We start from the raw sequence: 26789 nt of genomic DNA, 5'->3' as shown, positions 1-26789 counted from the left end.
AACTTTTTAGTTCCATCAGTTGCACAAATTCTAAATGCTGCCCGTGTAATCTCGGTCACCAGCGGCAGGAAGCGAGTCTGTGAGGTCAAGGTTGGAAAACTTTAGCTGCCCATGCTGCAAAAGTACAAAATTAAAAAAAATAAAAATAAAATAAAAATCTACAACTTAGCATATGTGCAAAGGGAAGGATGTCCTGTATACCACACAACTAGGAGAGGAAGTATAGAAACAAACTGCAGGGACTGATTCAAATTAAGAGTTGACACATTGATGATTTTTTTTTTTTTCATGTCTACATTATGAGGGACAGGTTTCTCAACGTTGACGCTCCAGTGTACAGCTTAAAAGGAAAAAAACAAACAACACCTTCTGAAATGTAAGAACAGGGAACGCCGAAGAAAAATATGAGGACACTTGTATGAAAACACAGGGAAATAACCAGCTCACAGTGCACAACAGAGGCTGCGGGGTTGTCACAAAGACCTAAAGAGCCGGCTTTCCACATTGTTATTATTATTATTGTTATTATTTTTATCAAAAGTACAAACACCACGAGGAGAAATGACTGGAAACACATTCAAACGTCGCTGGTTGCAGTTGTGGTGCTGTGGTTCAGGGGTTTGTGTGTGCACCTGGTAGGGGTTGTGGGGGGTTGGGCCCCAACAGAAAAGTCAAACTGGAAGTCCAGGATAAAATATTTAGCTGCTCACCTCTGAAAAAACAAACAAACAAAAAAAACAAACAAAACAAACAAAAAAAAATTATAGTCCCAAACTCTTTGGCTTTGAACGACCAGCAAAATGTTACAGTTGACAACTTTATTGATCTTTCTTCCTCATGAATATAAAAAATCGCAATTGAAAAAACAAGCAAGCCAAAAAAAAAAAGAAAAAGAAAAGAGAATCGTATCAAATCTCTTGTGTCATATGGTTTGTTATCTTACAATAAAATGTTAACATCAAAGTTTTTTTCTTAAAGCCAAAAAAGGCTGTATATCAACGCTAGGGGAAAAATCTAAGCCTTTATGTACACAGCAACAATTATTTTATGTACAAGACATTCATTCTACTCTTACAGCACACACACACACACACGCGCGCGCACACACTCGTCTCATACACCATCTCAAGTACACACTGATTCTCAAAGCAGAAAAATAGATTTTTGTTGTTTGTCTTCACTACTTGCTGGAGGACTGGTATTTTACTAACAGTTCTTTTTTTCATCATCGTCTCTTGTTTCCTGTCCTTTCATTTTGCACGTCAAATAAAGTCATTGAGCTCCGCCTCCAAGGCGGCAGCCATCTCGTCCGCTTCCGAGCTGCTGCCGCCTTCCTCCTCGTTGGAGTCTTTCGAAGACTCGTCGGCAGATTCGTCGCTCTCCTCCTTCTTCCCCTTGCTGTCACCCTCCTCCTCCTCCTCGGCGTCGTCCTCCCCCTCCTTGGCTTCATCGTGTTTGCGTTTATGACCCCTGCGAAGACAGCAAAAGAAGACTGAGTTGTGAAAGGAACGCAGTTATCTTTGCGATAGCCGCCCAAGCTTTTTAATGGGAGGAACGGTTAGCCGAAGCTAGGCTAACCGTCCACTTTGTGTGGTGCCATTAAAGCTCACAGGCATTATTACACACAATTTGCACCAAAAGTGTCTGTGGCGGCCATTAAAGTCAGTGTGCAAGTTCGTGCCCGATTTCTCCCAGTGGCCACTCAAGGTACTGCAACAAAAGAATTCCATGGCATCGCATTTTCCCCATTGACCGCAATACAAAAATAAACGTTTGTAAAATGGCTGGCTGGACACCTCCTACCAAACTCATGCTTTATAATATAACCTTTTTTATTGTATATTTCTATTCATAGACTTTTTGTCTCTCTTTCTGAGAATGACGTCACGGCTTTGTACGCGCACGTTCAAAGCGTGTGCGAAAATTTCGAAACAACATCGTCAGATGTTCCGTAAAAAATACATTCATTTCCACGTTTGTACGGTTCGTGAGCGAGACGTAAAAAACTTTTTTGGAGCCATGCGCTGGGTGAGCAACTTCATTGAAATGAATGGGACGCCATCTTGGACTCTGGGGGCTTGGGGAAAAATAGTCAGCCGCAGGCTTCACACGTAGCGCCTGCGTCAACTGCAGCAGGTAGAATTGTTCAGCCAGGAAGTTAATGATTGGAAAACACGGTGGATCCGGTTGATTTTCATTATAATATACACTGTGCTGGATTTTGTTTTTATGTGTGGTATTTCACTGTGAAACGTCAACGTGACGCATCAGCTCCAACAACTTGAGCTGTTCAGTTCGGCTGTCAAATAATAAAGCAGATTTCACATAAAATGTGAAACTATGATGAACAAACTGCAGGTTATACTTTAAATACCTGCATTTTGTATGATACCAGCAGTTCACTTTAGTATTATTATTTTTCCTTTTTACACATACTTAAGACACAGTTGGGAGAAACTACCTGGATTGTCGCTCGATCTTGCGATCCTCGCGTGAACCGTTCGAGCCGTGGCACGACGCCGCCGCTCGGACCCTCTGGGCGAGAAGGTACGGAACGGTTTCCACGCGGTTCCGTGCAGGCACCGCGGACGTGTTTTCTAATTTTCTTAACATTTAAGTGGCTGGCAAACTAAATAGCCCGGTTTATGTTTACAGCATCTGGTTCAGTTTAAAATAAGAGGATAAAATGGTTTTTTTTGTCCCCGAGAAACAGATAGGTTGTATAAAAAACGTTGCCATGACAAATATAACACCCATAATGCTATTTTGCAAGCCACTGTTTTTTTTTTTTAACCATGTCCCATCCGAGGGGAATCAAAGGCGTTTCAGAATGCTGCAAAGACTGGGCCGATTCGTTAGGCTGCGTAGATAGCTAATTAAATCTTCAGTGGGTGTTTTCTTGCTACTAGGGAAGGAAAACAAAGGGAGAGGAAGATTACCCAGTAAGCAAAAATAAATATATATCTCCTATAAAAAAAGAATAGGAAAAAAGAATAGAGCCCATTCCTTCTTCTGTGACATGAAAGGCATTGCGCCACCATACTGTCCAGAGGTGCAATTCAAAACAGAAAGCCGTAAAATTAGAAAATAATGACGAATTATATAGCAATAATTAGCATTAGTCAGACCAGCATATTTGGATGAATTTCATAGTGATTGAACAATAGTTGTGCTTCAGTTACGTGGTGATGATGACGTGCAAAGTTGGCAAGAATGCAGATGGAGGAAGGAAGTGGGAATGGACTTGGATCAGTTAGAGCGATTGGAGCGACCTGTGCAAAACATAGGCATTTTTCGAGAGAGCAACGAACCTACTTTTCACTTCCTTCCCTCCATCTACGGCCATGTGACGTCACGTGAAAACCACCTACTGAATTTTACTTGAATGTTTTGAATGAAACAGTGTTAAGAATACACAACTGCAGCCGACAGGATTTACTTTAGCTGCGGTGTACAGTTTTGCCAAGAATGCAGCACCTAGGTGCATTAAGAAACACCTTTTATTCAATTGCACGGAGACAGTCCGATAAACTTTGCAGCAAACAACACTGACAACTGGACATAGGATGAAGCCAAAAAGAACTGCAAACAAGAGCAACGGTGATGGCAGCTCGCAGGGACGTAGAACCACTCTGCTAGGTGCGCTCGCCATGCCTCCGTCCCCTCCCACTGTGTCTTTTGGGTGACACCGGTTACAGAGTGGCTTATTAGGCAGGATGCTAATGAGCTGTTCAGAGTTTTTTTTTTTATTTTTTATTTTTTGCACAGCTATCGTAGACGAGTGACAGGAGAGACCCCTCTCATTAGAGCCACGCTGCTGTCAAGACAGCGCCGGCCCGACCTCCCATAACAGCGCGGCCCCCGTTGCGCATTCATTAAAGGTCAGATGTCGGCTAATATCAGCGGAGGGGCCCCGGTAACATTGGCGGGTTACATCGAACGCCGGCCGACTGGTGGCACGTGTTGCAGCAGCACGGCTCCGATCATCCAAATTGACAAGCTTAATGTTTTCCCGGGGGGGGGGGGGGATCAGAGGATAATGTGCGGCTGAGTCGTAGAGGCTAGACGAGGGCGGCAAACGATTATTTATTTGGCAAAGATGCAAGAAAATGAGTCAGTATAGCACCATTAGTGATAACAATCCCAGCTACCTGGGCCACGTGATGAGTCACCACAGCCCAGTCGAGGGAGGATGAGTTCGAACTTGGTCGAGTGCGACGAGACACTGGGGCAACTCCTCTCCACCATCTACGGATATTAACGGTTGAGACAGCGGGTGGTGGTGGTGGTGATAGGGAGGCTTCCAGTCGGCCGTTAATCCGAGCGCCGGCACTGCAAACACCCCACGTCACATTTATCAGTGTCTGCTCCAAATCAGGCTCAAGTCTTAATCCACGTTTATTGAATTCCTACGAGTCTTATTCGATGCACACTTCTGCTCGAGGGATTTCTTCACCTTTGCTTCAACCGAAGAGGTCAATCAATCAACAAAAGGCATATGAAGTCATATGAAGTTTACACAGTTTTGTGTGCACACAGGCGGCATTTCTGCTGCTGAAACCCAACCTTCCATCCTCCACCGTAATTAAAATCAATAGTTACTTGGAAAGACACAAGGGACCTGTGCCTATTGGCTGTGCATGTTACAGGGTATGGCTGGAGGTTGGAGCCGAAGCAAATAGAGGAACGCAAAAGGGACCAAGACCAAAGACCATGGAAGCTTTATTTTAGATAAGCCGGTTCCAACTGGGATATCTTTGGGTAGTGTCAGCAACGTTGGGCCATTCCAAGGAATTGGGGTTGGTGGTGTTCATGTTCCAGGCACAGGGGCTGCCTGCCTCGACAATCATAAATATTCTGCTGAAATAGTGTCCATACACGGCAGCACAGTGCACTTTCTTTTGACTTGTCCCTTGAAGAAAAGGTTAGGAAAGTGATTGGGTCACTTAATGGAAATACAAAGTAGCACACTGAGGAGCTAAAAAAAAACCAAAACAAAAAAAACGTCACCGTACTTGGAGGCACACTGCTGAAACAACTTACACGTTAGATTAATATCTGAATAAATGCTGAGTCCTGTCAGCACGACTCACATATTACTTCCCAACACTGTCATAGCTAGGTCACCTTATCAAAGGGCGGCGAGATTTGTGGGACTGAAGTTCTGAGTGCAGAATAAATAAACAGCAGGTTTTCAAGGTGACAGATAAATGTGTTTGTTTTTATGTCTGAGTGTTGATTTATTTGATAGATTTAACATAGTACGAGTTCCATATTAAACAGGACAAAGCAGTCCCTTTGTTTGAGTGCACTTGTATATGTAGTATAATATTACAGCGTCAGGATGTCAAGGACACACCAAAACCTTCCCAACAGAGCAGAAGCTCATTTAATACATTCCACTGTTTAACAGCACTCACGATTTTTTAAACAAACTGGAACATAACAAATTGAAAAGTTTTAGGTATAAACGACCAGTTGACTTTCAAAGTCCCGTCTCCAGCACCTGACCGTCCACATGGCGACCAAAGCTTGGATGTTATGCAACACATATTGCCCCCTTTCCTCAACACATTCAGCCATGTCTTTCCAAAGAATGTGGCAATGTTGAAATTCAGCAGAGAGACTCAATTTCAGTTTTGTAAAGTCAAAGAATTCAAGCAATTCACACGAGCAGCCCATTTCTGCTCTCTCCGCTGCCTCTTCCTCCTCAGGTCCTCCCCACTGTGCTCCGACCCTCATGGGAAGCTTTCTGTTGTCCACCACTTCATGTCTCCTAAAAATCCACCACTGCTGTCGAGACATGAAGCCCCACCCTCTCCGCCCCTTATTGGTGGGCATGAGGAAACATGGTAAGTTCACACTTTTCAATCATTCTTACCTGCAGGTCATTTCCTCCAATGGGGTTAAAATGGTAATTTTGGTGCCATTTCATGTATTTATTCCATGTTTTGCTCCCTGCAAACAAGACACAGAGTGGCTGCCCCGAAATTGAAGTTACTTATTAAAAGCAGGTAGATAGCCTGCGGCTACTCTCGCTTTGACAAACACATCCCAATCACTGGCTAAACAAAACTGCTTCAACAACAGCATTAAACGGCCAATAGCGCAGATACAGCACAATGAAATGGTGCGTTTAAGAAGAAGAAGAAGAAGAAGAAACCTTCATTAGTCCCGCATGCAGAAAAAATGCAGCCAGGACAGAAAGGTTAGGTCAGAATACATGAAAATAAAAACAGGTTGTATATTCCACAACTTATAGAGAATAAACCTCTACAAAAAGGCAAAGACCGACAACTCAAGCTAACACAGCGGTAAGTAGGACTGTCAAGAGGGAAGGCAGGGTAAAATGGAGAAGGACAGCGTTTGAGTGCCTCTGACAAGTTGACTTCAGCAAAAAAGGGAAGGAAGGGTTGAGGGGCAGAGAGTGAAAAGAGAACAAAAAATGGGGGCAATTGAGTGTGAAAGGGAGGAGAGGGAGGTAATGAGCTGAATAATGAACAAAACTTTTGAGTTTCCAGACTTGGTTCGAGAGGGTCAACGTTAACAGGTCTCACGCCAGGACCGACTGACCGTGACTAAGTTGAATCTATCCTCCCGCTGCTCTCAGCCCTCGACTCACAGCTACAGCTACTGCCTCGGCTGCCTCAGCATCATTACAATGAAAAAGCAAACTAGCAAGCGCTGGAAGGACACAGCTTTGGTCACCCCAGCTGAATGAATGGATGATATCACTTGTTATTTTTTAGTCAGCATCATCAATTCACCTTTTATCACTGGTGCATTCTGCTGCTCAATATGAAGGGAGGTGATAAGCAGCGCATTCACTTAGTTTGCATTTTTTTTCTTTTTTAAAGCAGGCGTTATCTCTGCCCGCTTCTCATTTCATTATCTTACCACGAAAACATGACGATTAGAAACAAATGTGTTATTGAAGCAGGTCTTAATGAGAAAATATGCCGTGACGAACCGTGACGATAGCGATTTTAGCACTAACGCCTCTGTAGATATTAGTAGATCGGGCGTAAAGAAAAAACAGTACTTGGAAAAAACCCAGAAGAGACGTGTAGTTCAGTTTTGTCTGGGTTAATTTGCGGAATATCTTAATCAACACAGAGATGCCAGATGGTGACAAAGCCAAAGTTAACACCTTAGTTTAAAGTTAAGCTGTCCATGACATCATTTTAATAGACTACTCTAAGTTAGAGATTTTGGACTTTTATTTGAAATGTATTTAAAGTGTAAAAAGTCAATAAAAAGTACTACAGGCTCAACAACTAGACATGTGCATTCAAATGCTACCGTTATTTTAGAGCATTCTGAAATTTCATCCAAAAGTGTAATATTCTTAACTTTATGTGAGCGGTGTATTAGGCGAGACTATCCGAGGCAACCTTGGATGATTTTTCTGGGGAGGGGTTTGACAAATGTGTTTGAAATTTAAAAAAGAAAAAACAAAAATCTATGACTGTCATACAACTGTACAGTGTGATTCACTGTCAGCTTCCAACCCCATCTCTGACTCAGCCACAGGCGGCAGAATCAGATAACCCCCCCAGGCATCCCGTCTTTTTTCCCCTCTCCTGTCTGCTCACTGGCTGCGCCACTTTTGACAAGACAGATCTGTTCTGAGGCACTTGAGACAGATTTGGACTCGTAGCTCTGGACTCTGGTTCAAAGACCACGGAGGGGGGCAAAAAAAGAAGGATATGCCTTCGTTCTTTTTAAAGGTTAGCAGCCTGCAAAATACTCCATCCCGAAAGAGAGCCTCCATAAACTGTGTGCCTGCAAAAAGACAGAGGCGAGTGTTTTGTTGACAGTAGATATAAATGAGTAAACTGGCTGGACCTTAAGTATACGTTGTTTTTGAAGCTATCTTTTTGGATCCCTTCCAAAGACGCTTAATTCATTCATAAGCTCGGAGTGTCCCAGCTCATGAAATATTTGTGACAGATTTTTTTTCTTTTTTTTGCCTTGGGCTTTTCTGCCTCCGCGCTCCAGCACTGCTACGGATACAACCCAGTGGCCGCCTACTCCCCGACTTTTCCCCTTTTATCTACCGTCTGCTGAAGCCCAATCAGGGAAGTTAACATTGACAGGTCATAGCTGCAGTTAGGTAGAGGAGTAAAATTCAAATTAGATGTGACACACTCCAAAGTTGAGACGGCTGTGATATTTTTTATTTATTTAATTTCTTTTTGCATGTGCGCTCTTGATGGCTTAAAAAATAGGAAGAAAGAAAAAAAAAGAAAGCCTCCACTCTGCTGATGAAATCATGTCTCAAAACAGTCAGCAGTAGGAGCATGGCAAGCTAGAATTCTTGGTTGGTACTTTCACAGGACAGTGGAGAGTTCCCACCTCCATCTCTGCTGTGCTGTAAAAGAAAGAACCACCAAAACTCGACTCATACTTGAAAAACTTAAGTCTAGCAAAGAGAGAGCTTCATACATCTCCAGTTGTCCCTAGTTACAGATAATCTTTTTTAAGTTCATTAAATTTTAATCAAACTTCAACAAGTCATGGTCTAATTATGTTTTCATTCCATTGAATTCTTCTGGAGCTACTGCAATAACAGTTTTGGCCAGTTACGGCGATGGTTAAAGCTTTCATCCTACGAATTATTCAACCACGTCCGAGGCCGGACACCTTCAGATAAACATTTCAGATGAATGAATATGAAACAGAATTAACAATTTTAAATTATTATTTCAGAGGTAAATGCAAGAGACACTTGGCATGAAGAAGTCAAAAGTCATTTAATTTAATTTTTGGCTTTAAAATAGCTGAAAAACGTCAACTCATGTCCTCATCAGGTCATCCAATGGGCAGAGAATTGACCAATCACAGCTCAAAGCATTTCCTTCCAAGCCTGCTAATTGCCCCGAGACGGTGAGATGGCTCCTAATGAGGTCCGCTTTCCCTTCACACCTTCGTTGTTGCCAAGCTTCAACTAATTTGAATTCTTCATGTTCAGAATGTGGCATTTTTTGTAGGCTAAATTGGCTTGCACTGGCTGCGCCTCCCCAAAGAGGCACGCTTAAGGTTAGAGGAGAGTGTAATTAGTAGGAACGGCTTTTGAAAAAATGTCATTACGAGAGATTGCCATGCGAGCATCATCATTCAACGCACGCAAAGCGTTTGCCTGCGTGCGTTTAAGATCAAAAGCAATTATACTTAATGTACTTACAACTATGAATAGTGTTGACTTAGAGGCTTAGCTACGCTTAAATGTACTTGTAAAGTACTGTATAAAATTGTGCGTAATATTTGGACATTTTTAAGAAGAAACGGCATCATCGAGTGGTTCCATTTTAGATCGCAGTCCTCTAAGTGACTCGGTACCTTCCCTCTGTCGAGCTTGCCAGTGAACTACAGTGGCCTGTGAGCAGAAACCTGAATACCTCGTCCACCTTGCTCTTCACCGTTCACAAGAGAACCTGCACTGTACGCTCACTGTGGCTGACAACATACAAAACAAGCTCCCATATGCACAGTTTGTTACTATCAGGGAGAACAGGAAAAAAAAACATTGCGATCAAAAGCCTATTTTAGGGAAACACTACCAAAAGCACCGCAATCATTAATTTCTGCCTTGAAAATATGCTGCGCACGCTCATCTAATTCATGAGCGGGATAAACAATGGGTCTCCCCCGAGAAGCTTCGCTTTGCGTCATCGCAAGATCAATCTGAAAACCACCGAGCATAAACAGAAGAAGCGCTTGAATCGTGAGCTGGGAGCCGCGAGGCAAGGGGGGGGGTTGGTGGGGTGGGGGAAACTGGGTCAGATTACTTGCAGTTTTAGTTTACCGAATTATGCATTCCTCCGCCTTCCTCCTTGCATATATGAAAAGCCTGAGTAAGCACTAGCATTCCTCATTCTGTGGCCTCTCCGTCGCTATGCAGGCTTTGTTTATGGGGAACAGGATGGATTTTGCAGTTAGTCCGCTCTGCTTCGCCGGATAAGATGCATTGCTGGATTGGGCATGTTCACCGGGGGGGTGACGACTCTTGTCAGGGTCCTAAAACTGTTAGATTTATAATCCTTCTTCAGATGACAGGCAAATTCAGAAGTCATGCATCAGGTCTTACCGGCAGACTAACAAAGAAAAGACGCTGGCTGCCACCAGAACAGGGATGACCCCTGAGCCAACTTCACAATGCAAAAGAGTACTTTTCATCTGTCCCAATGTGTTGGCTATAGAGTTGGCTGCTTGTAGCGTAATCGTGTCACTGAGACGTCATTGTCTCAAATGTACTAAGCCTTCCAAATGTCTTTACCCCCTTCTGAAGTGTTTCCAGATCACATGATCTGAATGTGAGACTGGTCTATGGGTTTTTAAGCTTGTCCATTAGGTAGTAGTACCTGGTACTATGATAGTACCTGTTATAGTACCTAGTGCCTGGGTTTCAAGTAAGCCAAAAATGTTCAGGCCGGCAGAAGTTTGCCAACTCAATTGTAATGGAAACTGACCCAAGCTGAAGTGAGTCGAGTCGGGTAGTGCTAAAACTGGGTGACGGAAAAGTACAAGCCTGTGGTACTTAAGGTCAAACTATGGCTGTTAAGATGCTACGTTTTAATTGCATATATTAAAACTAACAGAATAACTGTCTCCTTCAGAGATTGCTGGTCGACAGTCTCTTAAAGTAAAATGTATGCAAATGACAGTGTTATGCTGTAATTTGAACAGCTTGGGTTAAATAATGAAGTTACAACCAAAGAGTTCTGTTTCCTAATGGAAAAGTCCTATTGTTGGACCCTAGCAGCCTTTCATTATTTTCATAATCTGTACTTTTCAACTCAAATGGGCTCAATGGCTCTAGAGTGGTTGGGCTAAAATACGCTGCCGATCACACATGAATGAAGATGCAGGCCAGATGCTGCTATTAGGGAAGTCCACCCAGATAACTTTGTATATGGTATTTATGTTTCTGTTTTTGTACAATTGATGCAATGCATAAGGCAGTCCAAAAACTGGAAATGCCAGCGAATGCCCAGCTGCCATCTGTTATGCAATGTGTCCGCTTGCTGTTTAGAAAAAAAAAAATGCTGCCAAGAATGGTTTTGTACTGTTGATGATAATGCTACAATAATTATCATTTCATCAAAGCCAAAATCATTACATGGTTATGCCATTTATTTTGTGGACCGGTCTAAAGGACAGAGACAGAAAAAAATCCATATAATGTCAGATTACTATCCACCTTTGTTATTTCAAACATTTAATACTCATCAAAATGTATTTCTTCATGAAGGCTTCACCAAAAAGCAGGTAGAGAATAGGTCAGCCTATGGTCCGAAACTGTCCAAACTTAACAGGAACCCAAATTTGATTTCAAAATATGACTTCCAACCCAATTCTAGCCGTTTTCTGGTGTGGGTTACGCATTCAAACTCGAGAGAGTTGAAACACCTGACAATGACGCAGTGTGCAGGCGATTCAGACAATTCAGCACTTCCTACTGCAGCGGGAATTGAAAAATACGGCTGTATGAATATAAAGAAAGAAAAGGCTGCGTCAGAATGACAGCCTTTAAAATAAAAAGTCTTACATTTCTAAAAATCCCACCCTTAACAGAAAGTTAAGTAAATACGGTTCATGGGTTGGATTGTACACGTACATGGTGTTTTTAAAGTATATTAAAGACGATCCGTGTGTTGGATTGGCCGATACTTTGGACTGTGCCGTTAGAATTTAGTTCCTGATGTATTTAGAAATGCAAATGTGACAAGTTATAAGGCTGGATGAGCTTATGTGGGCAGCGCCCGGTTCAGCTGAGATTTACATTTTTAGCAACAAAAAAAAAAAAATGCATGCAAACGTAGCTGCAGCGCTCAGATAAAGGCAATAACCATTTAATGATATTATTCAGTGAACGTTTAGTGACAAATCTGTGCGGGACAACCGTGGAACATGCGAGTGCACGCATGTGTGCGCGCAACCATACACGGCAAGAGTCAGCTCAACTAAATCTGACAGCTGACCTTACGGCGACTCCAGCAAACTCCGACTCACCTTTCAAACGGCGGTTTGCCAGGAACAGAAAGTGAGGACAACAGGCGCAGGGAAACAGAGGCTCTGCTCAGTGAAAGAACCGCGCGGGCTTGCAGCTGCCAGACCGGTGATAGGAACAGAACAAACACACGCGAGTGCAAAGGGAAGCTGCGCCGGCTGGAAAAGCACAAAAGGGAAGCATATGGGGGGGGGGGGGGGGGGTAATTTTTTTTCGCAGCTGCCTTTAGATGTTATTAGGTACTGAGGGGAGGAAAAACTGGTCCAGGTGATGACCTAAATTTAATTAGGCTGGTAGCTTCACGTGTCAAAGCGTCAGACGCGTGCATAAATTCAAAGCGTGAGATTGAATTAATGTGTCGGCGAACGCCGAGCTGCCCAGAGCAGCGGAGGGAGGCAGATATGAAAGAATGGATGCGGCTTCCTCTGAGACCCAAAGCAGCTCCGCGAACAACAAACACGCGGATGCTTGTCGAACAGTTGAAACACCCATTTCCATTAATGTAAATGGAGTGATGCAGCGACGGCCCCACTTTGCCGTCGCTGCAGACTCAGGAGTTGTTCCTTGGAAAACATTACCAACGAAACATGGACAATGTGAACTCTGCTGTTGCTGTATTACAATATACAAGTGGAGCATATTTTAGAGGGAGATTATTTTTGAGTAACTCAGCTTTGGGGTCACTTTGGCCACTTCAGTCCAGATTATTCCACTACAACTTTTTTTCATTTTTGCTAAATTATCAATTAATGTATTGTTTCATTAGTGGCAAAAAAAAATATTTTTACTTTTTATTTGAGTACATTTCAGAACCTGTACTTTCTGCCCTTTACTTGATTAAAGGAGTAAAGGAGTTGAATCAATACTTTTACCAGAGTGTTTTTTACACACATATCTGCATAGAGTCAACTACTTTTTCCATCTCTGCTTGTTCTTCAGAAGGTGAAGGGAGAGTATTTCTAAAGCTAACTGGTAAAAGCCAACTATAGTGTGACTCAATGCACTTGCAGTACTACAGACACACACAAGAAGCATATCGGAAGCACGTTTCCTCTTATCTGAGGAAATAAGAGGAAATAAAGGATGGATGAATGCATGTAAGAAATAAATTAATGAAGGCCCTTCATCAGCATTGTGTTGAACAAATGATTCAAGATGTGTTTACTGAAACAGCAGGAAGTGAAATGGTCGAAAGTGACAACGCAATGAAGTAGCAGCCAGCTAGCAGACGGTGTGGTGTTATTTTTTTCTCAATTGCTAGCTGGGCAAGTTCAAGGCTGAAACGGCGGCGGCAGAAAAAAGCGAAACCGTCGGCGCAAACACAAAAAGTACTTGGGGGAAAATGAAGGCAAGACAGGAAGAAAGCCAGCCGGCCCAGTCCTAGATGGGCTACACTTTCATTTCCCCCTTTCATCTCAGTCAAAGACGGCGAACAAAAAGCAGCAGTTGCCGATGGGAGATTCGACTGTGATGGTTCCCCCCCCCCCCGCCCTTTTCCTTTCTAAAGGAAGGATGTTTTCGACGCACAGGTTCTGACTGGATCTGCGGTTTTTCTTTTCTTTTAAGTATTCTCGCATGAGAGGGCTATCAATCAGACTTTGATTTTTTTTTTTTTATTCTGTTAAGTATGTCATGAAAGCAGCGCTCAGTGTGCATTACCATCTGTGTGTCAAATTGTTACGCAAAACTTGAAGAAACTCTACAAGTAAGTAATGAAATAGCTGTATTTTATAATTTGTTTCAGTGTTTTATGAGTCATTTCAATAAAGAGCTATGAGTCATTTCAATAAAGAGCTAAATACAATGGGTCTACAAAGACAAATATTTTTGTTCTCTGTTTGTTTTGTGTAACGCTTTTGTTCATTTTCAATTGAAATTAAAGCACATGTTTTCTATTCATCCCATGATATATTTTTTCCTTCATTGAGGTGGGTCACCAAAACACTCCATCCATCTGCTCCTGGTCCAGCCCCTCTGTCAACTTTTAGAACCCATTGTGGCAAAAGTCAAAAAAGGGCGTCTAAAGCAGTGGCCAAAAGGAGGTGTCTGAAAACTATTTCTGTACAGAGCTGCTTTAAGACAAGATTTGGTTAAGATCTACTGACAATAATTGTCTATATTGGAACGCTGTAATTCATTTGAAATCCTGCACAATCACCCACGTACGCACTGAATAATGATACCTAGAGGGAAACAAAAAGTGTCCCCAAAAAACAGCAGACGAGAACTCTGTCCAACGAGACTCTCAGATCGTGTTCCTGCCTCCCCCTCAGGTTCCTCTTTGCATGAAGCATCAAAGTCTGGCTGGCTGGCAACTACACACACGCATGCATGCAGTAATCGGCTTACTGACGTCACATTAGTTAAAAGTGTTTGGTTTTTGGACGAGTACTTTTAGTTCCGCTTCAAGTTACTGTTTAAAACTCTCTGCAAACTATTTTTTTTTTTGGGGGGGGGGGGGGGGGGGGGGGGGGAGTTCTGTACTAAAGCATAAAACATTGTGAAATGAGCGCAGCTGTCTGAGGAAAATACACTAATATTACACTGGCAGGTGGCTGGGGAGGAAATGACTTTAATTGTGCCGATTTGGAGAGAATGAGTCGACTCTGTCTTTGAGTCTTGGAGCAGAGCCCCTGACATCAGGTGTTCGTCCCTCCTGGGAGGACTACAAAATTGAACAGATTCCTTCCATCCAATGGCACGTTCTTCTCTCTCGGCGTCCGCAAAACGGAGAGGAAGTACGATTTCTGCAGTTATTGGCCTTCGTCATCGCCGCGCCACGAACCGCCGAGCGCAACAAGATAATTTGCTCTAATGACTCGCGCACGCCAATTTGTAGTAGCGAGCGCCCGGCTGCGCTCGCTACTACAAATAGACCTTCCTCAGAGAAAATCAATAATAACGCCAGACAGCAAATGAGACTAGCGGGAGGGCGAGAGGCATGGGAGTTTACAAATAACTTTCATGTACAGGGTCTAATTTTAAAAATGAATAAATAAATATAGAAATAGAAAATCTCAATCAGGTGCATTTAAGTGTTTCTGGTATTTCAAGTTTGGGCGCATGACTTGGTTTGGACTCTTCAAGGAACCCAATAGTAGAACGGCAGATGAGATGCAGCAAAAGCATTTGAACGTGGAAAAGACGATAGCCACCAAAAAGAACAAGTTAACTCAATTTGAAATTATATGGGGAAAAATAATACAAACATGAAGAGCTTCTCCTTGGCCTTTGTTTCCTTTGTTCATTTAGCTATTCATTTTTATAATGATCCAGGCGTTTATGCACTTATAGTGATTGTATTTTACATTATATGACCAAATGTGAAAAGATATAAAGGTTGAGCTCGTTTGTCTGACGTGCGTTGTTGGGTTTCATTTTGTTGTTTGCCATAAATATTGTGGGTCTGTGTTTGATTTTAGTTTAGTGTTGTGTTGTGCTGGGTTGGGAAAATGTATGTTTTCAATAATTAAAAAAGAAAATAAAATGCTTTGGAAAAAAAGGGAGAATGGCAGCTGAAGCCAAGTCAGCATTCAGGGAACTGGAAGATGGAAGTTCTCAGTCTGCACGTGAACGTGCCGCCTTTATCTTTGTCAAAATCAACTGACACAGCAGCGGCAGCACATTATAGATACTCTTAGCTGGCCACTTTATTAGGTACACCTTGTTCGTGCAAGGATACCAGGCTATTAATCGAGGTTGCCGGCGTCATGCGGTCACAGACACTGTTCAGAAGACCTTGGTCGTAACCAAGTTGGTTATTTGACTCACTGTCGCCTTTGGACAGCCTCCAACCAGCCTGTTTAGTCTGACCTTTGACTCATCTGACACCAATAAGGCATCTCTTTTTTGGGACTATATTCTCTGTAAACCCTAGCAGAGGTTGTGATTTGGCGAACGTCCCAGTAGGTCAGCAACAGTTTGACCTGCCCAGTCAACAACAATGTACAACCTGTTCAAAGTCACTTTAATCCACTTCCTTCTCCATCCTGACGCTCCTTTCGTACTTTAGCAAGTCGTCTTCACAACGTCCATGTGCTGAAGTGCACTGAGAAGCTGCCCATGAACTACATAACAGGCAATTCATTTTTTTCCCCCAAAGAAGTCGTAGAAAACCTCTAGAACAGGGGTGGGCAAACTACGGCCAGGGGACACATGTTAAGCTTTTTAATCCGGCCCGCCAAATTTGAAGAAATTATATGAATATTTAATAAGTAATAAAATAGCTTTATTTCATCCATTTTTTTCAGCGTTTAAAGAGTCATTTCAGGAAAGAGCCGAGTGGTGCTTCAAAGTTAAATATTTTGTTGTAACGCTTTTGTGAAAGCACATGATTTCTACACATCCCATGATATATTCTTTTTTCCTCCTATGAGGTGGGTCACCAAAACACTCCATCTGCTCCTGCTCCAGGCTCCTCTGTCAAATTTTAGAGCCCACCGCGGCCCACAAGTCAAAAAGCAGCTGGAGTAAATCCACAAAAAAAAGCGTAAGACAGCCAGAGTTTTAAAAACAAAAATTTTGCTATGAAGCAAACACAGGGGGGGCTTTGCTCTGATTTTCAGCCACGCAAGAATGGCTTTAGTATCACAAAGGGCAAGGAAACATGGCACCCCCCCCCCAAAGAGCATGACAGGCTGTAAGAAAAATCAGGGCCACAGAAAAAAATAAAGAAAGAAAGAAACGTATACGACGAACCCCACGAGGACGTCAAGGTGAACAGACTTTACTGAAAGCTGCAGAGTCAGCAGAAACAGAACACATACTTGCGCAACACGTGATCCTTCAGAGTGCCTCAGGCAGAAATAAAATCCCATGAGGCTCTGTGTTCTCCTTAGTTAAAAAACGCTGTGGCTCATTTGTTTGAACCCATTTTTTTTCCCCAATTGTGCCTCAGGTTCATGGCAGAGGCACTCATAACACACACAAAGGAGAAAAAAAGTGGACACGCGTTTCATTACATGAAACATTTCCCAGGGTTCTCTGTCCCTTTCAAACAACGTACTGCTAAAAAAAAAAAAAAAAACCCCGCAGAAGCAGGAGCTGACAAAGCACCCGCAGTAAACGGAGATTTAAAAAGTGGCTGATGCATTGTATAATGTCACGTTGAACTGCGCTTTTCTTTTCCTTTCCTTTGTTTTAATAAAAGCAAAAACCTTGGACTGATTCATGGGAATTAAATATTGATGAGTGTTGCACCATTACCGTTCAACTGCAACTTGCTGAGGTGAGAACTCAGGCAGTAAAATGATAAGAAAAACAGAGCGTGAATGACTGTTAAACATGTTGGGGAGGCAAGGCCTCGCTTGCAACGCTACAGTGGAGAGTAATGTCTTTTCACAAGACCGTCGATAGTGGCGCATTATCGGAATATAAATGAACGCAAACCACAAAAGACTTAAATTGTTATGGTTCCCAAATGGCCGTTTGGAAAAATAACTTCATGTTATTGGAATAAAGGAGACAAAATACCTTCAATTAGGAATATACACTTGGAAGCTATTAGAGGATCAACAGGGAATAAATGCAGCGGACGACGAGAATAAGAAATATCATAATGTAGGTGTTTGTGGGTTCACTATGCTAAGAGAGACCAACTGTTCCTCACTGGCCTCACAAAGTGGCGCTGCCGTGAAACTAATGGCCAAAGATAAATCAGTCAGCTCTAAAAGCCATAAGAGCTTTGGTCCATGGATAGGTTACCACCACACAGCCCCCCTAACTTTATATTTGTTTAAAACCAAGAGGGTTGGAGCTGACTGAGGCTTTGAATAGTTTATTGGTAGTTCATTTATTCCATAATAACTTTAAGATTTCTTTTCATATAAGAATGAAATTATTAGCGTTCTGAATGGGAGAAGGCAGATAAGAGATGTAGGGAAAATAGGAATGTTTTTTTTAAGCATTAATTAACCATTTTTAGGCACAAAAAAAAGTAGTATCATGGCTAAAGCTGTAACTCAATGCTCAAACAGTTGGGTTTTTTTCAGCACCTTGCATGTCTTTTTAGATTGAAGCAGCTTTTTGTAACCACACAGGCAACCAAGCGTGCACAAGACGGGACTTGAGGATCCTTTGACTGCTGATGGGGAACTATTTAATCACGGGAAACTTTAAACGGCCAAGTCTCTTGATTTTTGATGGCGAACCAGTGAGCACCAACTCCAGAAGAGTGCCACTCTGCGCACCGGCGGAGTCCGGCGCCACAAGCATTCTGATTAGAACGCTCGGGTGGTGGGGAGACAGCAGCTTCAGTTTCGACGGCCTCCAAGAGAAGAGGGTCAGAGTCGATGAAACACTTTTTGATTTTTCTTACATTTTTCTTCTTACACCTCGCCGTCTGACAACCAAAATGAAAGACTTCGCAGCCTTCTCCATCGCTGCCAGCCTTGTAATAACACGCTCGCTCAAGCCCACCGGCTTCGCGTCCTCCTTCTCGCACCGCGGCGGAGGGGAAGAAGGAGGGAGGAGGGGGAGGAGAGGAATGGAAGAGGTGAGTGAATTGATCTTGCTGGGTAAAAAAAAAAAAAAGAGCTAAACAAACAACAGGAAATTAAAAAAGGCAGCACACTGATAACTGCTGACGTGTGGTAGCAGAGAATGGACGTCACTGCTATAAAGGTCCTGGTGGTGAGAGGCTGATGTTGTATATTTAGAAAGTACAAATAGGATGCCGAGAAAGACAGGGAGAACTTACTCAAACAGTAATTGCAAAGTTGTACTGTGAGAATAACATTTAACATCACAACTTAATCATTAACTGCATAGAAATTATCTTTTTTTTGAAAACAATACAAACTTACAGCATTGATTCATACTTTGGTTTCATGGCTGTTTATTACAATTATTTTGTTGTAAATTTTTTGTTTAAAAGTGAATTTGTTTAAACTGTATTTATCCCGGGCATCCGCGGTCCTCATTAGTGTTTGACAAGAACTAATGAACTAATCGCCGGTAACTGGCGTTTTGATTTACTCCAAATCTAATTAAGATAAAATAATGAAATCAGGGCAAATCATTTTGCTTCATAGAGATAAAGGCAGGATATTTCCCCACAGAGGAGGACGTACAAGAATCTGTTTATCCAAAAACAGATTTTGAGTTTCCCAACACAATAGTCAAAGAGTCAAATGTAGTGTGTCAAATTCATGTTTAAATAATTCCCACCCAGAATAGAAAAATAAGTCTCAGAATGAAAATGCTTCAGCTGAAGGTGTTGCAGGTTTTAATAAAAGCCAACATGTGGCCCGTTAGAAGTGCCATTCAGGGTTGGCAGCGCGAAGGAACATCAATTATTCATACTGTTCGCATTGCTTTAAAAAAAGAAAGAAAAAAAACTTTTAGCACATTGTTGTTGCAAGGCTGAAATTTTACAGCCCCGGTAATGCTCTGGTGACTAATGCCTTCTGTACACAACCCACAATTGGACGTAAAAAAGGCAATTTCTGAAAATCATAGCACTTCAACTTACAGTAATCACGGTCCGAAAGAGTCTCACAGCTGCCCGAGTTGAGACGTGGCGAAAATTTCTTTCACTCCAGCAGGGTTGAGTCCCCTATTAAACCCCTGGCGTCCCCAAAGCTTCAAGTTCCATCTTATTTTTTCTAGGTTTTACTTTGAACCGGTTCCTGCTTGTTAAAATAGGCGTAATTGAGCCTCACGTTGCCACGGCTGCATCCACATCAATTCAGGCTAAAGGCTAACGACGCGATTAACGGGCTGCGGCGATTAACCCGTCTGGCAGCGCCTGAAACTTTCATAAGACAATTGCAACGGTTCAGGTAAGCTCGTCCGAGGCGAGATTCACATAACTTCAGCAAACTCTTTTGTTTTGTTTCACTTTTTTTTTTTCTCCCTCCGGGAGACAGTAGCGGAAGCGTTCCAAACGCATTAGCCGATGCATCGAGCTCTGCGTTTCCGATAAATTATGCAGGGAGAAAAATGCTTTTGAGGGAGAGCAAAGTTGACACGTTCACACGAGAAACGTCGACTGTTGTTGAAAAACAAAACCTTTCATGAAAAACAATTACCGTGCTGTTTGAAAGTCGGCGACGAGGCGGCGAAGAGTGGGTTTTACATAAAACTGGTAAAAGGTAAAGTGTGTAATATTTGGAGATTTTGAAGAAGAAACGGCGACATCAAGTGGTTACATTTGAGACTGCAGCGTCTTTTACTCCCCCTCCGGAGCTTGCCGGTGAGCTACGGTGGCCTGTGCACACAAACCTGGATACCTTGTCCACCTTCTTCTCCATTGGCTTATTTGAAGACGCACGCAGTATCCCTAATTACTAAACGCGCTGTCAAGTGGGCTGGATTGTCCACAGTGGGTTTCCATAGAAATATATACCGTATTTTCCGGACTATAAGCCGCTACTTTTTTCCCACGCTTTGAACCATGCGGCTCGTGCAAAGGTGCGGCTTTTCTGTGGATTTTACTACACCCGCCAGGGGGCGCTTAGGCAGGAAGTGCAAAGACGAGACATAGACACAGAAAAGGTGCTGTATGTGACGGAGCTGATCTGAGGCTGTTCAACTCCGACACTGAAGAAAGTGACTTCAGCGGTTTCAGTGCGCAGGAGGAAGAGGAACAGTGACAGGTGGTTTCTGGGTTCAGTGTTCATGAAGCGACTTTAATGCTTCCAGTGCGCATGAAGAAAAAGGGACAGCGGTTCCACGTGTGTTCAGGGGGTTCAGTGTGCAACTTTTCCGTTTTGGTTGATTAGCTGCTGTGTTACCGGCACCGTTCGGAAACTGATCACTTCAGTTATGTAAATAGACAAGTAAGAAATCTTTCTGTGTACCGATAAATCTATCTAATCTTTATCCATCTATCTATCCAATATATATGTCATTTCACAACCTAGATATGGGCGGCTTAGAGCCCGGTGCGGCTTAAATATGTACAGTTCCAATTTAAAGAAGAAAAAAAAAAGAATCTTATATTGGCTGATATTGAGGTGCACTCTATAGTCCGGAAAATACAGTATATGAACAGTTCTAAGTTTTATTAATCTATTTATGAGATTTTACCAATAGAAAAATCATAAATCAAGCCAAATATTACACACTGGACCTTTGAGGACATAGTTTGAAGCTTGCGGAGCGGCGGCCTTGCAACAGTCCATTGAGAACTCGTTGGGAAATTTTTCAATAATCCGCCGTGTCAGGCTGACATTTGAAAATCTAAAGTGGGATCTTATCCTCGATGTCAGCCTGCCTTTTTGCCCGCGCTCTCTCCCCAAGTCAAATAATGCAGACGCTTGCAAACCGACACAGAGCCACAAGTGTTATCGTCGCCCATATATCCTCAGTGACAGAGCGGAGCCGACTGAGCTGAAGAGCGGCCGCTGGCAGAGGAGTCGCAGTTCGATAAGAGGGAGCGGTCGGCTCTGCTAAAACTCTGAAACTCAACATGACATCTCGAGGACCGTTATTGTATATATGTTAATTTTTTTTCGTCCAGTCGCTAATTTGCTCGTCACACCTTTCACAACCTGGCTGGCTGTTCACACGTTGGATAACCAGAAGGGTGAAAATTAGCTCACAGGAAGTAAGCCACCCGCTCCCTGAAGATGGATGGAGGGGAACTTTCCGACAGTTCATGAAGTTGCTTTACGGTAAAAACATCTGTGCTGATTAAGAGAATAGAACACAATGGCAATTCTTTATTTATCCCACATTGGGAAAATTGACATAATTAAAGGGACATGTAGTGCAATCGAGTTGAAAAAAATTCTAAATGATAAAGAAATAAAACAAACTATTATAGAGTAAGGAAGGAAGGAAAAACAACAATTTACTTTAATGGAAGAACGTGTAAAAACTGGGAGCTTTTCTTTTGGAAACCCCCTATGGAAGGTTTCATCAATGTTGTAGCGCAGTACTGGCAGTAGAAGCACTCGACGTCTGGGTTGAATTTCGATGACCGACTTCACGAAACACGAAAGCAGCACCGAGGCTTGCTTGGTGCTTGCTTCCAACGCTTGCAAAATCAGATGGCGTCCAGAAGCCTTTGAGCAATTTCAAAAAAACAAAAAAACAATCAAACAAAACAAAAAAAAAAATATATATATATATCTAAACTGACAAAAACTGTGAGGGGGAAATAATAACAACGGCGCTTCTGGCAAACATCTCAGTTTGTCCCGGCAGGACGGACACAGGTGCATTTCAGAATAACGACTTAGCAGGAGGGGAAGCGCAACTGGAGGACTCTCTCAGTGGAGAGCACACACACACACACACACACACACACACACACACACACACACACACACACACACACACACACACACACACACACACACACACACACACACACCGCAATTACGATCAATTTTCTTCACTTGCGCAGCCAAGATTGCCATATTCACAGCAACATTCGGAGAGTAAAAATACATCATGACAAAATATTCCCTCTATTGTCACGGCAAGGGGGTTCTTTCTACAACTTTAACAGCAAGTTTCCAAATCTCAACCGTCACATCCAGAGTAGATGCTTAAAAAAAAAAAAAAAAAAACATCAGTAGGCAAACTGCCATGCGGACAAACAAACAATCTTGCACGTATTGAATTTAAGAAACAGAAAGTTGGTTCAAACTAATTTCTGTCTCAAAAATCAAGTGCTTTAGTCGATTGAGGAAGATACACAAGAAAGCTCATTTATGAAGGAAATCTATCAATAAGAACTGTGCCATTGAATGATGATCAATGACTAGGAGTAAGATAAATAAATGCACATTATAGGAGTTTCAAAAAAAAAAGAAGAAGTTTTTTGTCATTAACGGAGACTACAAGCACTAATTCTTAAAACTGCTTGATTTTTACAAAAAACATGAGTTTGGCAGCGTGGGTGGAACTCCTACACGCTCAGTGGGCCAGAACTTAACTAGCAGAAAAACAAAAATAATGACAAATAAGCAACCGCAATCTGGGTTTTCTGAATGTACTTAAAGGCACGTTTACGGCCATCGGATCAAATCTATGGTCATGTGAACGGTGTTTGTGTATTTCATACGCTGCCGTTACAATTCAAAATTACAGAGCAGTGAACGGAGGCGAAGGCAAAATTGTTCTTCGATGTCGATGGAACAACAAAAGGACGCTTGGAGCTTGATTTTCCACATCACTGCGGTATCTTAGCAACAGGTGTACGTCTGTTATGTGCCAGACTTGAAGAACTAGTAAGAATGGCGATCGGGACGAAAAGAAAAAGAGAACCAACTTCTTTAAATAATCACAACACGTGTCAATATGTGTCATGCCCCGAAATAAACCGAGTTACGAGCCACCTGAGTCACCGAGTCAGTCCAGAATCAGTGCGTTTGGAAATCCATATGTACAGTGCTCAAAACAGGGGCACCAAAACAAGCAAGTTTTGCTGTTTGTATTGTTTTCAATTTCAATTTTTTTTTTGTTGTTGCTTAATTTGTCACCTAAAAAAAAACAACCTTTCGACCATTTTCACCACTATTTGTTGTAATACACAAAACTGTATTCGACAGCTTAAAAAAATAAAATAAATGGAAAACGCCTGCACACCTCTCATGAAATTACCGCCGTGTACTCAGCCTGAGTGTTCCTTGCAGCCTCGCGCGAGCACTCGCACAGTTCAAAAGCACAAGGTCGGCGAGAATGGAATGCAGTGTAGTGCAGGCCCCCCCCCGCCCTCCCAACCCCCCGACTTGAACAAGTCATGCTTGGCAAGACCCAACATGTACAGAGTAAACGGTTTCTTTTGTGCGGATCGGCACGAGGGACCGTGGGAGAAATTCAAAGTTTTCGACGCGAATTAAAACCCCGGCAAATTTGCACTTCTACAAACGTCGGCAAAAGGCGACAAAATCGGCCTGGAGAAATGCGCTTGAGCGGCGCGGCGAGGCGAGGCGAGGCTCTATAGGAGCCGATTCTCCTCGAGCTGTGTGCCCGCGTGTTTGACTTCCCTCCCCATGGCAACGAAGGGCAGACTGTCTGGCTTTCAGCGTGACGCCGCTGATTAAGAGGTGCGCTGTGATTACAGCCTGTGGCGAGAAGAGGTGGGAGTGGAGGAGGGGAGGGGGGGTTTAAATGATTACTTTCTTTTGAAAGATTTAAATGGATCAGTTGTCAAAAAGTTGACACTGACGATGCGATTAAGAGCCAAAAGGGATACGCGGGGAGAGAAAATAGGATGTTGTTTGTTTTGCTATGATAGCGCATTGCTGTGGCAGCAATGTGCCATAGAAAAAAACAACAAAAAAAACAGGGTCAGTATTACGTTGAAAATATCTATATTATATTTTACGTGATAAATTTCACGTTATAATGTGAAAATGATCACATTATTTTATGATAATTTTCAAGTCAGTTTGTGAAAGTTTCACGTTACAATGTGAACATTATCACATAAAAAGGTGAAACCATCACATTATTTCGTGATAATTTTCACGTAAAAACTTGACACTATCGTGTCACGGGGTAAGCGTTTTTTTGTATTTGTCATTTCGCGATAACTATCATGTAAAAATGTGACAGTTTCACATATACCGTGATACAGAGCCTTGTGTTTTTCTAGGGTGGCAGCAATGTGCTTCTGTATTTTGCAATGAACTTTTTTCGTTTCTCCTTACCTTGGCAGACAACTTGAGGAAGCGTCCTCAGTGGATGGAGTCTGGATCTTCTCCTCTGGGACCGGTGCCTGAGGACTGAGCCCCACTCTTGATATGTGTCCAGCTCCTGGATGCTGCTCCTGTTCCTGCTCCTGCTGCTGCTGCTGCTGCTGTTGCTGTTGCTGTTGCTGTTGCTGGTGCTGGTGCTGGTGCTGGTGCTGGTGCTGGTTCTGCTCCTGCGGCTCCTCCTCCTCGGCTATGACCTTATCCTTCCCCCGGCCATCGCTCTCGTTGTCGCTCTCCTCGCCCAAGATGTCATCCACCTGTTTCATTTTTTAGAACAAAGGAGCTATTGCGAGAGGTGTCTTGAAAGCTAAGATTTTTATTTTCAATTCCATGTTTTATTTCTAACCACTCTGGGAAATAAGCTTACATTATTGTCAGATATTCAATCAGTCTGGAAGACCTTTGGCTTTTTCATTGCACACTATGGTATTTAATGATACTGCATCAGTGGTGCGTGGCGCTGTTATAATTTTATCCACATTTATTCCTTTCAAACCCGGCCAATCTGTTCTTTTAGTTCATGTTTACTTTAATTAATAGGTTGCAAGTCACAGACAGACAAAGCCCTGTGTGTGTGTGTGTGTGTGTGTGTGTGTGTGTGTGTGTGTGTGTGTGTGAGCGGGAGCCGAGAGTTGAAGGGAGATCAACTTGTGAAGTCGCAATGAGCGCCACACTCTTGTGATCCACTTCTACTTCGATGACAAACCAGCCTAGTTTATGAGTTATATCACTAAGGAGGCCACGGTCAAAAGTAGTTCACCGAGTATGAGAGAAAAAAAAAACACACACACACTCAGTCATTCTGCTTTGTCTTTGTGTCTTTTTGTGTTTTTTTTTTTTTACAAAAAACACCACAGCCATATGTGACATTTCATTTCTAGTGCTCCATTACAAATGAGGGGTAAAAAAAAAAAAAAACTTCAAGGAAATTGCGCACATCAAGACTACGCCTTTAAAGTGAAGCTGTATGCTACAAAAGCAAAAAATAAAAAGAATGACCTCCTTGTCAAAAACCATCATTACTGTTAAAAATGTTTCCTCAGCAGGCTCAAATCTCGCTACCGCCAGATGAGACGGTTAGTTGCAGCTCGGATATCCCAGCATTGGCTCCAAGGCTTCAAAATAAATGCGTGCGGTCTGTAATCTAGTCAAAATAAATACTACAGTTAAAAAAAAAAAAAAATATTGAGTTTCACTACATTCATTTTCCATACGCTAAATGACCCAGATCTCTAAGAATGCTCGACGTCCTCTGAGTGGGAATCGTTGGACCTCAAGAAATTCCGCCGCACGGGCCAGGGCCGCGTTAGCAAATAACACGACGGCTCGAACGGACGTCGGTCGATTCAGGGAGCCCGTCGTGCACGTGGAGCAATCACCTCGTAGCATCTGGCAGCCAGTTGGCGGGCCACGTGCAAAGTGCAAATCCGTTTAGCGAGATGAGCTGCAGGTAGGAGAAGACGGAACGCGCGGCTCCTGGCGGCTCATCAATCTTACGTTCACAACGCCGAAGGGCTCCTGATCGTTGAGAGCGTTAACCTATTGGCAGGTATTGTGTCAATGCAATTTAGGCGGGGATATTGATGCTGCAAATTTGCAGCATTTAGTGCGCCGACTCTTTTATTCGTAAATAGTAGGGGGAGTTGCTGGTGCTGCGACCATTACAGGCTCAAAGCCAGACTCATTACAGGTGGTGGGTTGTTTCAGCCAAAGAGGCTCGCCAAAGGTAGAACGGCTGCCTGGGCCGAGACTTGATTTGGGTTTGTTTTTTCTCAAAAAGTAAGAAAGAAAGAAAGGAAAACACAAGAAACAACATGTGGTGTTGGTTTTCCTTCAGCTCTATTTGCTCCGCCAGTTTAAATGAGAATGACCCTCAGGGTAGACAACTAATTTTAGCTTCTAATTTTTTTGTTTCCTTAATATAGGATTTTTTTTTGAAGCAACTCGCATTTGTAAAGTAATTTAAATCGCGTTATTTACATCTTAAAATAGCATTTCATTTTGAAATGGGTCAAATTATGGTGCACATTGTCTGTTTATGTCTGTATAAGTGTGTATGCAGACATATGGGTTGTCATAAACGTGCAAGAAACCATTGGCTTGCAATAAAGTGACTAACACGG

General features: G+C 42.6%; 1 protein-coding gene across 4 annotated transcripts in view; it reads right to left on the bottom strand.

Moving 5' to 3' along the window:
- The window catches only part of ctdp1 (CTD (carboxy-terminal domain, RNA polymerase II, polypeptide A) phosphatase, subunit 1), a 53156-nt gene continuing 26367 nt past the window's right edge, over window positions 1-26789 (bottom strand). Inside the window, exons 12-13 of one of the 4 annotated variants that reach the window (XM_076011849.1) lie at window positions 24622-24923; window positions 1-1470 (exon numbers count right to left, since the gene is read on the bottom strand). In XM_076011849.1, the coding sequence (XP_075867964.1) occupies window positions 1263-1470; window positions 24622-24923 (510 nt within the window). In that variant the 3' untranslated portion in view covers window positions 1-1262. Of the gene's footprint in view, window positions 1471-8267; window positions 8375-18246; window positions 18446-24621; window positions 24924-26789 lie in introns of those variants that run through there. The other 3 variants (XM_076011850.1, XM_076011851.1, XM_076011852.1) reach the window with 3 other exon arrangements.

The sequence above is a fragment of the Nelusetta ayraudi genome, unplaced genomic scaffold, assembly GCF_046127955.1.
Source record: "Nelusetta ayraudi isolate G7.1 ecotype Tasmania unplaced genomic scaffold, CSIRO-AGI_Nayr_v1 ptg000135l, whole genome shotgun sequence".
NCBI lineage: Eukaryota > Metazoa > Chordata > Actinopteri > Tetraodontiformes > Monacanthidae > Nelusetta > Nelusetta ayraudi.
The sequence above is the reverse complement of the archived record's forward strand: the minus strand, read 5'-3'. Positions and strand labels throughout refer to the sequence as shown.